The sequence below is a fragment of the Cucurbita moschata genome, unplaced genomic scaffold (assembly GCF_002738365.1).
Source record: "Cucurbita moschata cultivar Rifu unplaced genomic scaffold, Cmos_1.0 Cmo_Scf00013, whole genome shotgun sequence".
In the NCBI taxonomy this organism is placed as follows: domain Eukaryota; kingdom Viridiplantae; phylum Streptophyta; class Magnoliopsida; order Cucurbitales; family Cucurbitaceae; genus Cucurbita; species Cucurbita moschata.
Window position 1 is genome coordinate 624,311 of NW_019268529.1, and position 12,595 is coordinate 636,905.

The following is a 12,595-nucleotide window of genomic DNA, read 5'->3' on the forward strand; positions in this document are numbered from 1 at the left end:
TTTAAAATATTAAGTTAACAATAATTTTTTAAAATATTAAATTAATAAAAATATGGATAAATTTTATACTTTATCTAAAAAAAACGTAATAAATTTTTAAATTTTAATAATATCCTTTAATTTTTAAAAAAATTAAAAAAATATATTTGGGAAGACAACTTTTAATAATTTGTTTAAAATTTATTTTAAACTTTGAAAAGTATTTTAAAAAGTAGAATATTCAAATTTTCATTAAAAGATTAAAAAATATTTTTACATACTAAAAACTTTTAAAATTTAACTTAATATCTTTAAAATTTTAACTATTTTTAATTATTATTTATTTTTAATGTTAGTCAAAAAAATATTTTTATTAATTTTGTCTATTTAAAATTTAAGGGTAAAACAAACCAAATATAAATTTTGGTATATTATTTTCTAAACTCATGAAACAACTCGAGCCGTAGTTCATGTTGGTCCTATAACCTCGTTTCTCTTTCAACCCTCACGATAGGCATTAAAATTAATGTCCTTACCACTCTACCAACTTAAAAGGCATTTATTGTTGTTAGTTCAATATGATTTAATATATAAAAGTACCTATTATCTTGTAGGATGTTCAATTTTAGTGGTCACACCATCTTTTAATAAACTTCAAAATTAAAAAGTCGGTTGAGTGTTCGTGCCATGTCTACAATTAATTTTATAATTATAAATTTCAAATAATCACTCACTTTTATTATTGAATATATATATATATATATATATATATAAACTAATAACACAGCTACATGTGCCATAGCTACATGTACCCAATGGCCTCAAAGTCGAGGTTTGTCAAAATTTGAACAAAAAAAAAAATATACATCTTATATTTTTCGCAACGAAACCATAAATTTGTTCGAATTAGATTCAAAATGAATTAGACTAAATTAAACCACAATACCTACCGTGAGTTAAAGACGTGTATGATGTGTGCGATCTCGAGAGGCCGACAATAGAGATGCCCTAAGCATTGCGTCGAGGTCGATGAGTTGAATTTGGACTTTCGGGACAAAATGGAATGAAATTACTTTATATTATTAATTTAAAGTTGGTGATTAAATAATTAAAAAAAATGGAAATGTGAATAACATTTCATTCTGTATATAAATGTGACAGTTGAGCCATCACACAACACAGACGCCACGTGGTAAAAGCTGATTGGCATAATTGAGGTTAGTAGTGTGCATCAGTGTGTAAGATTAAGAGATCCTCCACTCCATATATTTAAGCACGTTGAGTCGTGTTTGGTGGGTCAACCTAATATTATGTCGGCTGCTTTAATTTATTGCAATTATTATAGCAGTAAATGAACCCGAACCCAAACCCAAACCCAAACCAAACCAAACCCGGTCTAATTTTAATGCCTTGTCGAACCACTGAGGCAGAGAACCGACCCACCATATTTTTCTTTTTATCTGTTGACTTTTTATTTTTGGTTGATTGAAACTTTATTATTTTAAATCCCTTTAAACAATAATCTTTTAATTTGACGAAAAATACACTTTAGAAAAAGTGCAAAATAAAATATATAAATTAAAAGTAATCAACCCCGATTATTTTTTTAAAATGAAAAAAATGTCATTTTCGTCGAGAATATTAAATTTAAAAATTATATATTTATAATTGAAAGCAACTTTAGTGACATTCCACTACTAAGCTATGATAATATATTTAAATAATAAAAAACGATTTTTTTCGTTCGGATAATTCAACACCAATTTATATAATTAGAATTTTCGCTTCAAATTTCTATCTTTTAGAAATTTTATTTAATAAAATTAATTATTTATTTGAAGAGTAATAATCAGATACATCTTTCCTACTCTAGGTTGGGTAATTCGATCAGTCCATAGATGGTCGGGGCTACGTGGGGACCAATAATTCAACAACAGAATAGGCATAGGTTAAAATCCAAGGACAAAAATATTAAATATTAGGTAGGATTATTAAATCCAAATAGAAAATTTTAAATTAATATTTGGATGATTTTAATAAGCCATATATATGATTTTTAAGGCCCACATCCAAAGGCAATCACACCAATTTACCTCTTTAATCACATGGGCCCATTTCCATTTACTTTATGGGCCGGAGCCCACATCCGCATTATTGTAAACCAGCCCGTACACATCCCAATATCTCGCGATATAATACCCGAGAAAATCAACGAATATTTTTATTATAAATATATAATTATTTCAAGTCTCTGAAAATTACCTGGCAGAAACTTTTATCACTGTGACGGTGCCGTCGGCCTAAAGTTTAGGCTGATTTCTGGAGATTATGATTGGACCACGTAGTTTGACTTTATAAAAAGTCAAAGGAAAGTGTAAAGCATGCTGAACGGTGACGGTCGACGGGTTTTAATTGTGAATTAGTTTTTGTTTTTTTAATAATGAAATTGACGAAATTAATTAAAAATGGAATAAAAACGAGATGGGAATTATTGAAAATAAAAATGGCGATAAAAATTGATATCCAGGGGCTTTGGATTCTGATTGCGGACACGTGTCAGTCAATTAATGAAGTAATTTTTAAATTTAAAAAAATGTAAAATGTATAAATCAATTAATAAAATAAGATAATTATAATAAAATATTATAATTATATAATTTGAGAAAAATAGAAGAATGAAGCTGCGTTACACCTAATGTTTATTAGCTTTATTCCTCCGTCGCCCCCACACTCTGCATTTTGCCTTTTCCCCTATCTCTCCTCTGTTTTCCTTTTCATATTCTTCTTCTCGCCGCCTCCAATGGCCTAAAACCTAAAGAAACCTCCGTTTTCACGCCGCCTCCATGGCGCCAACAGCCACCGGATCCTTCTGCAACAAATTCCTTGCACTTTTACTTCTAATTCTCCACGTCGGCTGCTTTCTTTTAACCAATGGTGACAACCGCCGCCGCCGCCACCGTCCCCTGCAGCCGAAGAAGCGTAATGAATCTCCTCCGACGGCGTTGAGTCTGAAGCCGCAAAAAGCCCTAACCTCATCCATTTCATTTCTCAAACGAATTTTTTCTTCCAAAACGTGCAAAATGGCAATCGAGACGGCTCGTCCTCCCTCGACTCCGGCTCGATCGTCGCAGCATTCGATCGTCACGCTTATTCCTCAGCCGGTGGATACTCCGAACTCCAAGAACGCTAATCCGATCGATTCTGCTGGAACGCCACAGGATTCCGATATCACTACGGCGGAGATCAACCAATTTTTCCCCCTTCGTAACGATATCTTCCCCTGCACTGCTTGCGGCGAGATTTTCCCCAAGCCTCAATTGCTCGAACAGCACCAAGCGGCTAAACACGCCGTGTCGGAGCTTGCAGACTCGGATTCCGGTAAGAATATTGTTCGGATCATTTTCGAAACCGGATGGACGAGTAGAGAAAAAAGCCCGAAGATCATCCGAATCTTGAAAGTCCACAACAGTCAAAAGATTCTCTCCAGATTCGAGGAATATAGAGAGTCGGTGAAGGCTAAAGCGGCCCGAAACGGCGGCGCTGTAAAGCGATGGGATGAACGGTGCATCGCCGATGGGAACGAGCTTCTGAGATTTCACTGTTCGACGTTTTTGTGCGATTTGGGGCAAAACGGTAATTCCAGCATCTGCGGGCAGCAATTTTGTAGTATTTGTGGGATAATCAAATCGGGATTCTCACACAAGTTGGATGGAATTTCTACGCTATCGAGTAGCTGGAGAGCACACGTGGCAATCCCTGAGGACATCGAAGAGGAGTTCAAGTTCATGAACGTGAAACGGGCGATTCTGGTTTGCCGGGTCGTGGCCGGCCGGATCGGGTCCGACAACGACGAGCCGGAGAAAGACGGCGGCGGGTTTGACTCCGTAGTCGGCCGAAGTGGGAGTGGGGCCCAAACGACGGTGGATGAAGAAGAGATGTTGGTTTTCAATCCGAGGGCTGTGCTCCCCTGCTTCGCGATTGTGTACGAAGTCTGATGTGGACGATCGTGCGGTTGCCGTTTGATTGATTGATTGCTTCATTTTAGCTTCGTTTGATGTGATGTGTAGTGGTGCTTAAATATAATTTTAAGTTTTTTTTTTTTTTTTTTTTTTTAATGAAGGTGTCTGTAATTATCAGTTATTTCGTTGTTAGCCCAAATCCGTACTCTTTGACTGTGGGTCAAACTTCAAGCGATCGGAACACTGGACATAAGAACTAACGAGGTTGGTAGATGAATAATTACTAAATATATATATTTAATAATATGCCAAATAATTTGTTTTATTTCTATTATTGTAGCATTCTGCAATTTCCTAGAAGTTGGGAGAATCATATGTTAAAATTTAAGTACATTATGCACATAATAATGATAATAGTGTTCTTATTTGATGAATATTTGGTTTTATTCATATGGCCAGCCAGTTGGGTTAGAGCCTATAATTAACCCAGGCCCGAAGTTACTTATTTTTGGGCCGAATATTACCTTCAAAGATCATTGGGTAGGGAATGAAGAACAAAAAATCTAAAAGTTTCAATTTAAAAAAGAAAATTAAAAAGAGGGAAATCAACAACAGTAAAACAGTAAAACAGTAAATATACTAAAGAGGCAAAGAAAGCGAAAAAGGAACAAAAAATACGGGAGAATAAGGAAAGGAAACAAGGAAGGGAGAAAGAGAGATCTAATTATGTGGATAACTCTCAAAGTCACTTAAAGGGCAATTTGGGAAATAAAGCATTAACAAAATTAATAAGTTAGTTGAATGGTAAATAACTACAAATATTAGGAATTAAGCGCGTAAATTATATTATCATATCTCATTAACTTCATTTTTTTTCCCTTTTTCTATTCAGAAATTTGACGTTTTGTAAAATAATAATAATAATAATAATAATTACAGTTCGCCGTCTGAAAATGGCGCCCACACAACAAAATCTGGTTTCTGATCAACCACTACCCCACCGCTGCACGCACCACCACTCGCCGGTCGCCAACACATAAATATATATATTTTTTAAAATTCTTTTGGGGGTTTAGAAATTTTCAATACACGTTTCTTCGGCGCCACTGCTCCAGAGAAAATCGGCATATTTTGCGGCGTAAAATGGATTGCCAGATTCGGCAGAAATAGCTTCGAGAAATGTCTCCTCCGCCGCCCACATGTCCTTTCTGATCCTCCACAAGAACGTCGCATACTTATTGAACGCCTCTGCATCAGGCGGCTTCGCTTCCACCGCCTTCTTGAAGTAATCCTCCGCTCTGTAGAATTAATTACACAATTTATTAACATACCCACCAAAATTATGCCCATAATCATCAAAACCGTTTAATTGTAGATAAGAATGAGATAGACAAAAAGGGAATTTAAGACTTCACCTGTCGTAATCATGGGCCACAAGGAAGAGAAATTGTGCGTAATTGGTGAGGAGAAGAGGATTGTTGGGGTCTTGGGATAATGCCGTTTGGTAAAGAAGCTCTGTTCTGAAATACTCTTCGTAATCGTCCGATTCGATCTCAACCGTCACCGGCGATACGAGTCTTCTCGTTACGTCTTCATCAAATGCTTCGTTTCTTATTGCCGATTGCATTTGTGAAGCTTCTTTGAGAATGGAATTCCACTGAGACATCTCTTCTTCTCTGATGTTTTCCCCTGATATCGATTCTTCTTCTGCTGAAGTTCGTAAGGTGGGATAATCCACTGATCGATTGAGTTCATCGCCGTCTGTGCCACTTGCAGTCGGTCGGACCTTTCCGCCGCCGCCGCCATTACCGCTTCCGATGGAAGCTGTTTTCCCATTGATTGAAGACACTGAGAACGTCTTGAGTGTTGAGGAATCGAATTTCTGGTGCTTTTGGTCGTCGATTTGAACGACTTCCTCAGCCGTCTGCGTTAAAGAAGGGGAAGGCGATAGGGAAGCTGCCATACCTGAATTGTTTCCCATTGAATGCACTGTGAAATTCGCTAACAGAATCATCACGTACACCATTAGAGTTGGAGTGTGAGAGAAAACTTGCTGAAATAGCCAAACAAACGAAGCGTGCATCTCATTTTCAACTCGGTTCAGAATGCCCTGTAAATCTTCGTAAAACAGGATTTCTCTCAATCTTAATGAATAGCTGTGAAGCTCTTGAATCATGAAAACCATGGAGGAGAATGCCTTCTTCACTGAACAATAAGCGGATTCTCTTGCTTCTCTGATGCCTTCCTGCCATTGCATTTTCCTCTTTAAGATTCGAAGTGATAAGGGGAAATCAACGCTATTAGCTTTACGCTCGATATCGTCTGGAATTATTTCCGGTTCCTGAGTCCATTCCGGAGGTTTTTGGTGGATTTCTGGCCATGGAGATTCTGTTGAAACGTCTTGGGGCGGTGCGACTTGCATGTGGTTTTGTAAAGAACAGTTGGAACTATTAAATTCGTGATCAGTTACGGAATCAGAAACCGAATCTGTACTATCGGAATCCGAATCGTGGATCTTCTCAGCGGAGATTCGAAAACTAAGCGCCAAATCTTGAATCTGCTTGGAGACTTCTTCGTCTGAGAAACCGTCCCTCAAATTGGCAGTACAAGCTCTTCTGATCGTACGAAGTCTTGGATTAAGATTGTAGCAAGAGCGAGACCGTATAAACTTCGTGAGCGGGATTCCAAACATACCTGATCGACCAAGCGTATAAACGCACCGCCTCGTCGCGGCTCCTCCATCGCTACGGTTCCGCGGCGTCGACGAAGGAGATGAAACTGTCGAAGCTAGGGTTTGCGAATGATGAACAATAGGCTGCGACCATTGTAATTGTAAACACGTCGTAGCTACCTTCACTTCCATTTCAATTTCTCAAGCGAATGACCAAAATACAACCAAAAGTTACAATAATATGAATTCAAATCATCATCCGCTTCTGAAAATCAACAAAACAGAGAGAAACTCTTCCGTGAAATCTCTCAATCCAAACGAAAAATCGATCAAAGTCCTATCGAACCTGCAGATTCTCCACCTTTATTACCTGAAACAACAGAAAAAGAATCGAAAGAAATGCAACAGATCAAAACAAATTCAACTGCTAAAGAAACATCCTCTCTCTACTTACAAGATCTTCCAAGAAAATCCAAAAAAACACACACACACATCGCTACTGCTCATTTCTGTCAAAAATCGGATCGAACACTCAACAAATCAGCACAAAATCGTAAAAAATTGAAATCAACAGACCTAAACAAAACGGCAGCGAAGATTTCCGGCGGATAATCTGGAAACGAAGCAGGGCCGTAGCTTGAACCTTTATCAGTAACGAAGAGAGGCATCACAGAGAGAGATAAAGATATGTCACTACACACACACACAGAAGAAAACAGCAGGAACGGAGTTTTGGAGGGGAGAGGGGGAAGGGCAGTATCGGTAACCGGTCAACTTATCCGGAAAATAAAAATAAAAAAAAGCCTTTCAAAGGGCGGGCTTCAAGAAATCACCTCTCCATGCCCATTAGTCAGCACAAAGCGGCTTGTTTCACGGGTGATCTGGATCTGATGTGGCTGTTCTCAACGTGCCACGTGTTTCCTCCATTAACATCGCGACTTGCAAAACCGTGACACCACCGACTTTCTCGCTTGCTTTCCCTACACGTGTCGGTCCTAATATTTTTCTTCCCTTAAAAACAATCGTTTAGAAACATTAATGTTTTCGTTTTGTAAATTAGATGTTTGAATTGTGCGAATAAAACAACATTTTTATAATTTAAAATTATTTTTAATCCTTCAAAATTAAAATAATCTTTTATTTTATATATTTAAAAATAATTTTTATTTATTTTAAGTAATTAAAAATATGTCACGTTGAATACAAAATCATTAGTTTATTTTTAAAAAAAAGCTAAAGTTGAGGATAAGCATGATTGACTATAAATTAGCTTTATATCCACAAAAACCTGCTTTTCACGTAAAAGATTATCATATTTAATCGTTGACTTGTTGTTTTTCACAAATTAGCAGGATATTATTTAACAAAAATGTATATTTATGAAAATTAAAAAAAAATGTATATTACAAATATACGTTATAATCTTATAATATGGTCTAAATAATTAACCAACTACGTGTTAGAAGCTCAAATAGTTACATATATTTCTAATTAAATAACATCTAAAATTATTGCATAATTATCACGTAATAAATATTTTAAAAAATAATTAATGGGCGTCAAAATTTGCACATACCTACTAGATGTTGATGGACTATTTCATTTCTCATTCCCGCAAAATTGTTCATTCATTTTTATTGAAATCAATCAATGACGAATGTGTAGGAATGGAGTTTACACCGTCTAATTTTACTCCATTTTTTATCTTTTTTAAAAATTAAATATTCACAAATTTTATTTTCGATGTAACTTGTATTAAAAAAATGTAAAACATCGTAATAAATCTAATATTTCATAAGTAAAAATAGAATATAATGTTCAATGTTATTATATAAAGAGTAAGTTCGTGCAAGGTGATGTTTTAGATGGAACTAGGATAAGGACTGAATGAGAGAATATAATCTTCGTCCTTAACCTCATCTAGTTAATAGGAAAAAAATATCTTCTCATCTATTAATTACATATTGAGATTATATATATATATATATAGCCTGACCCAATTTTTTTATTTTCCTATCCATTTAAAATTATAAGGGATGTGGTTAATTAATGATACATGTAACTCATAAATATTTAATATCTATATATATATTACGAGATGATTAGAAAGTATGAACAAACGGTCACTATAGGCTAACAAATTAGAATGAATTAGATTCTGAATTATATTTGAGTCGTGTCTAATTTCAAACTGGTCCAAAATTTTTATCCTTTTATTATTATTATTACGTTGATTTAAGCCGCCCTTCGACCTCGACTTCAAACTTTACTTCATTTACCAGCTTCAATATTAACTTTTATGCTTTATTTCTTGTTTCCTCCTTTTAAATATGCTTATTTATTACGCTAATTTATATTTTTAAATATTTTCAATTTTTTACATTTCGACACATTTTTACTTTTGAAATCCTACATTTTTACCTTTAATTTTCTATAATCTAAAATTATAAATAAGTTTTTTTTATTATTATTTATCGTTTTTACCCATTTTTACCCTATACATTCACAGTTGAATAGATAATTTATTTTATTTTATTGAAAATGACAATTTTGTTCATATTTAAATCTTTAGATATTTTTAAAAGCTTGTAGTGTGGGGTTGGGACCGTAATCCTTTTTCATTTCATCTTCTATTTTAATATTTATCTCTGTTCTTTTTTTTTTCTTTTTCTTTTTTAGGAATTGGGTTCCATGCAAAATATATATATTTTTTATATAAAGATATTCATTTTTAGGAAGTTTTAATAGATAATTTTAATAATAATAAAAAAAAGAGTAAAATATAATAATAAATTCAGTAATATTTTATTATAGACAAATATCTAGATATTTGAGATATTTGCGTTTGTAGCATAGATATCTTTCCCTTTATTACTCCTTCTATCTCCTTGTAATTTATTTGATTATAAATAAACAACTTTTACAGGTGCGGTGGTTTTAGCAAATATTCTCAGTTCAAAGTCTCGAGACACTCCTGTTTAGCCAGCTCTCTCCACTACTTTCCTCATTTCTCTTTAAACAAAGATTCATCACCACGTTTGAGGTGGGTCCTGGCGAGCCGAATATCTCTAACTTTAGAGGATATAAGAGTAAAAATGTATAAACCCGATCCACGTATTAAATTTTCAAATTTGATTAAAGATAGAATTGAATACAAGACCAAAAGGGCAGACAAAGACATTAGAAAGAAAGCAAGAAAATAAGGGGAATGATAGAGAAGAAACCGTCGATACTCAATTGTTGGCATTGCAATGAAATAGATAGCAAGTTTGAACATCACCACATCGCTCCTAATCCGACAGGGACTTTTAGACACCTATGCCACGCCAACCTTCTTATCTTCTGAACGATCGGAATCACTTTCGTCACAATCATTTTAAAGTTATTTACAAATATACCCTTATGATCGAGCCTTCACCATTAAATAATAATATAGACACTCAAATAGATAATTAATTTTGTTTCAAGCCAAAATATTTCTTAAAATCACTACTTAAAAATTCTCTATTTATAATCAAATATCTAATATTTGTCTTTAATATAATAAAAAATTATATATATATATAATATTTTGTTTTCTAAGGGACCAATTAAATTGTATAACTGAAAATAATTTAAATATAAAACAAATTGTTATATTAACACGAGCATAATTTAATTTTAGTTAGATGAAACGGGTTACGGATATTTTGGTCAATAAATGAAATAACAAAAATATCTAAGGCAAGAACATGGTCGTTTTCAACAAATTGGAGGGGTTGCCATCGCTGTGAAGAGTGGGGCATGCTACCCAATCCTAGGGACCAATTCTTGTCTCGTATTTCAAGCACTTTACGCTATTATATTCAAATATTTAAAGTTTTTTATGTTAAAAAAACGTCGAAACTTGAGTATAGAGGAAGAATAAGATATTAATTACTATTTTGAAAGTAAGCCGTGGAGGAGTCAATTTCATGTAAGATGAATTTAAAAAAAAAAAAATCATATATACTTCTAAAAGTTATATACTTACGGTACTAAATGTTCAATGATGTGTTAGATTAGGTTGAATTTTTTTGTAAATCGAAAAATTTTGTTCCGTTTGCAGGTTGACGTTTTTTTATCGAATCAATTCGACCAACTCGAAAATAGGGTTACACACCAACTCGACCCAACCCAACTCCACAATACCCTACTTTTTAAAATGATTAAAATATTTAAAGTTTGTAATTAATGTTATTAATGCATTTATAAATGTTTTATATTTGAATTTTATAAAATTTAAGTTATTAATGCATCATGACATATAAATATAATTCTTTTAAATAATTAAAAAGTAATAATTTGATAATAAAACTGAACCCAACTTAATTCGAAAGTAGAATTAGTTGTTCTAGTCACCAATTTGAAATTTCGAGTTGACTTGGTATCACACGAGCTGTATGGCAGAGTAAGGCTTGGTGTCACGGTCATACTTGTCAAAGACGTCCTGTCTTTGTCTGTATGCCATGTCATACCAAACCCTTGGATATACGTTATATTTCTTTATCGCTTTGTAGTTGTATTAGTTTGTAATTTTAGAGTATAACATTTCTGCAAAATCATGTCTACGCTGGTAGACTTAAATGCTTTAAAATATATTATAGAGGGATACAACTAGCCATCAATTTTTCTCACCATGAGTTATGCACTGTATAAGTTGTCGTGTTGTCTTTCTCGCTCGCCAGTCTATAACATTGCTTTCAAACTCACTATCGTTTCGTAAAACCTTATTTTCAACTTTGGGCCAGTCAGGTATACGTTGTCTCACTAACGACCCCACAAATTCGAACTGGTTGGCTCATCTAGTAGTGAACGTAACAGTGGCACAATCATTTGCAAATATCCCGAAAAGATAATTATTTAATAATTTTGAAGGTAGTGTAACATCTTACCATATTAATGAAAGGATACTAATTATGGTATGTTATAGAATAAAATTCATGAATTTTGTGCCGTCAAAAAGTCATTTATTTTATTTTTTAAGTTAATTTTTGGAAAACAAAATGTTTAAATGTTTAGAAATAAATTTTGTTAATGTTATCGTTCTATCAATCTATCATAATCCTATCACTTTCTACCAATAACCTAACTATATTCTTTTATCAATCGATCGTGATCATATCGTTTTTATCAATCTCTCATATCTATAATACTTTGGTACGTAGCTTGACCTTAACGTTTTATGAACTTATTTTACTCCTATCATTATATTACGTTTAGTATATCATTCTTGTATTCTATCTCAAACATATCATTGAACACATCGTACCGTAGGTATTATCATACAATTCACGTATTATAACATATACATATCATATCATAAACAATTCACACATATCAATATATATGACACGTGTAGAACTACAGAGCACGTGTCAACATCAAATATAATCATGCTGATAATAAAATCTAGCTTATATTATCATGAATTTATCCTTAATGAAAATTTTATTGTGTTCATTAAAATCCAATTAGAACTTCTACAAAATTATTTCTCTAATTTAGATAGTCCATATGTTATACTCGTGCAAAATTAATATGGCTAAATAGAGTGGGACAGGTCTCGAGAATGTAATTTTTGCTCTCCACCCCATTTATAATTAATATGGAGAAATATTTCTCGGAAATATAATCTCCACTCTCGACCACATTTATAATTAATATGTAAAAATCTTTCTCGGGATTGTAATCTCCGCTCTCGATCCTGTTTATAATTAATTTGGAGAAATCTTTCTAGGGAATGTAATCTCCGCTCTCGATTCCATACAAAGACCTAAAAGCAACGTTAAATTAGTAGGAGAGACTAATATTGAAAAGGAAATAAATCAAGATATTTTAAAATAATGTTTTTCACGTTAAAAAAATAAAATAAAATAAAATAAAAAACCATTTCCCATAAATTCCCAAAATGTCATGACCACAATTAAAACGCACGTTTTAAAGGCAAAAAAAAAAAAAAAAAAAA

At 33.4% G+C, this 12,595-nt stretch overlaps 2 protein-coding genes across 2 annotated transcripts; one reads left to right on the plus strand and one right to left on the minus strand.

The window, feature by feature from the left end:
* The first annotated feature begins 2,653 nt into the window (after positions 1 to 2,653).
* LOC111451770 lies at positions 2,654 to 4,269 on the plus strand. Its single transcript, XM_023092309.1, has one exon. The coding sequence runs from the start codon at positions 2,823 to 2,825 to the stop codon at positions 3,972 to 3,974; it is 1,152 nt and encodes a 383-aa protein (XP_022948077.1). The 5' UTR covers positions 2,654 to 2,822; the 3' UTR covers positions 3,975 to 4,269.
* Positions 4,270 to 4,759: 490 nt separating this feature from the next.
* Positions 4,760 to 7,340, minus strand: LOC111450977. The gene is made up of 3 exons (XM_023091182.1): positions 7,186 to 7,340; positions 5,354 to 6,979; positions 4,760 to 5,236 (listed from the first exon to the last, which is right to left on the minus strand). The coding sequence occupies exons 2-3, from the start codon at positions 6,799 to 6,801 to the stop codon at positions 5,011 to 5,013; spliced, it is 1,674 nt and encodes a 557-aa protein (XP_022946950.1). The 5' UTR covers positions 6,802 to 6,979; positions 7,186 to 7,340; the 3' UTR covers positions 4,760 to 5,010.
* Between the last annotated feature and the right edge of the window lie 5,255 nt (positions 7,341 to 12,595).

Excerpts from the sequence above, each read along its gene's own strand:
- LOC111450977 (XM_023091182.1), bottom strand. The coding sequence starts at position 6,801 with ATGGAAGTGAAGGTAGCTACGACGTGTTTACAATTACAATGGTCGCAG. Across the intron at positions 5,237-5,353 it reads GTGGCCCATGATTACGACAG|AGCGGAGGATTACTTCAAGA; the intron begins GTGAAGTCTTAA and ends TTAATTCTACAG.
- LOC111451770 (XM_023092309.1), top strand. The coding sequence starts at position 2,823 with ATGGCGCCAACAGCCACCGGATCCTTCTGCAACAAATTCCTTGCACTT.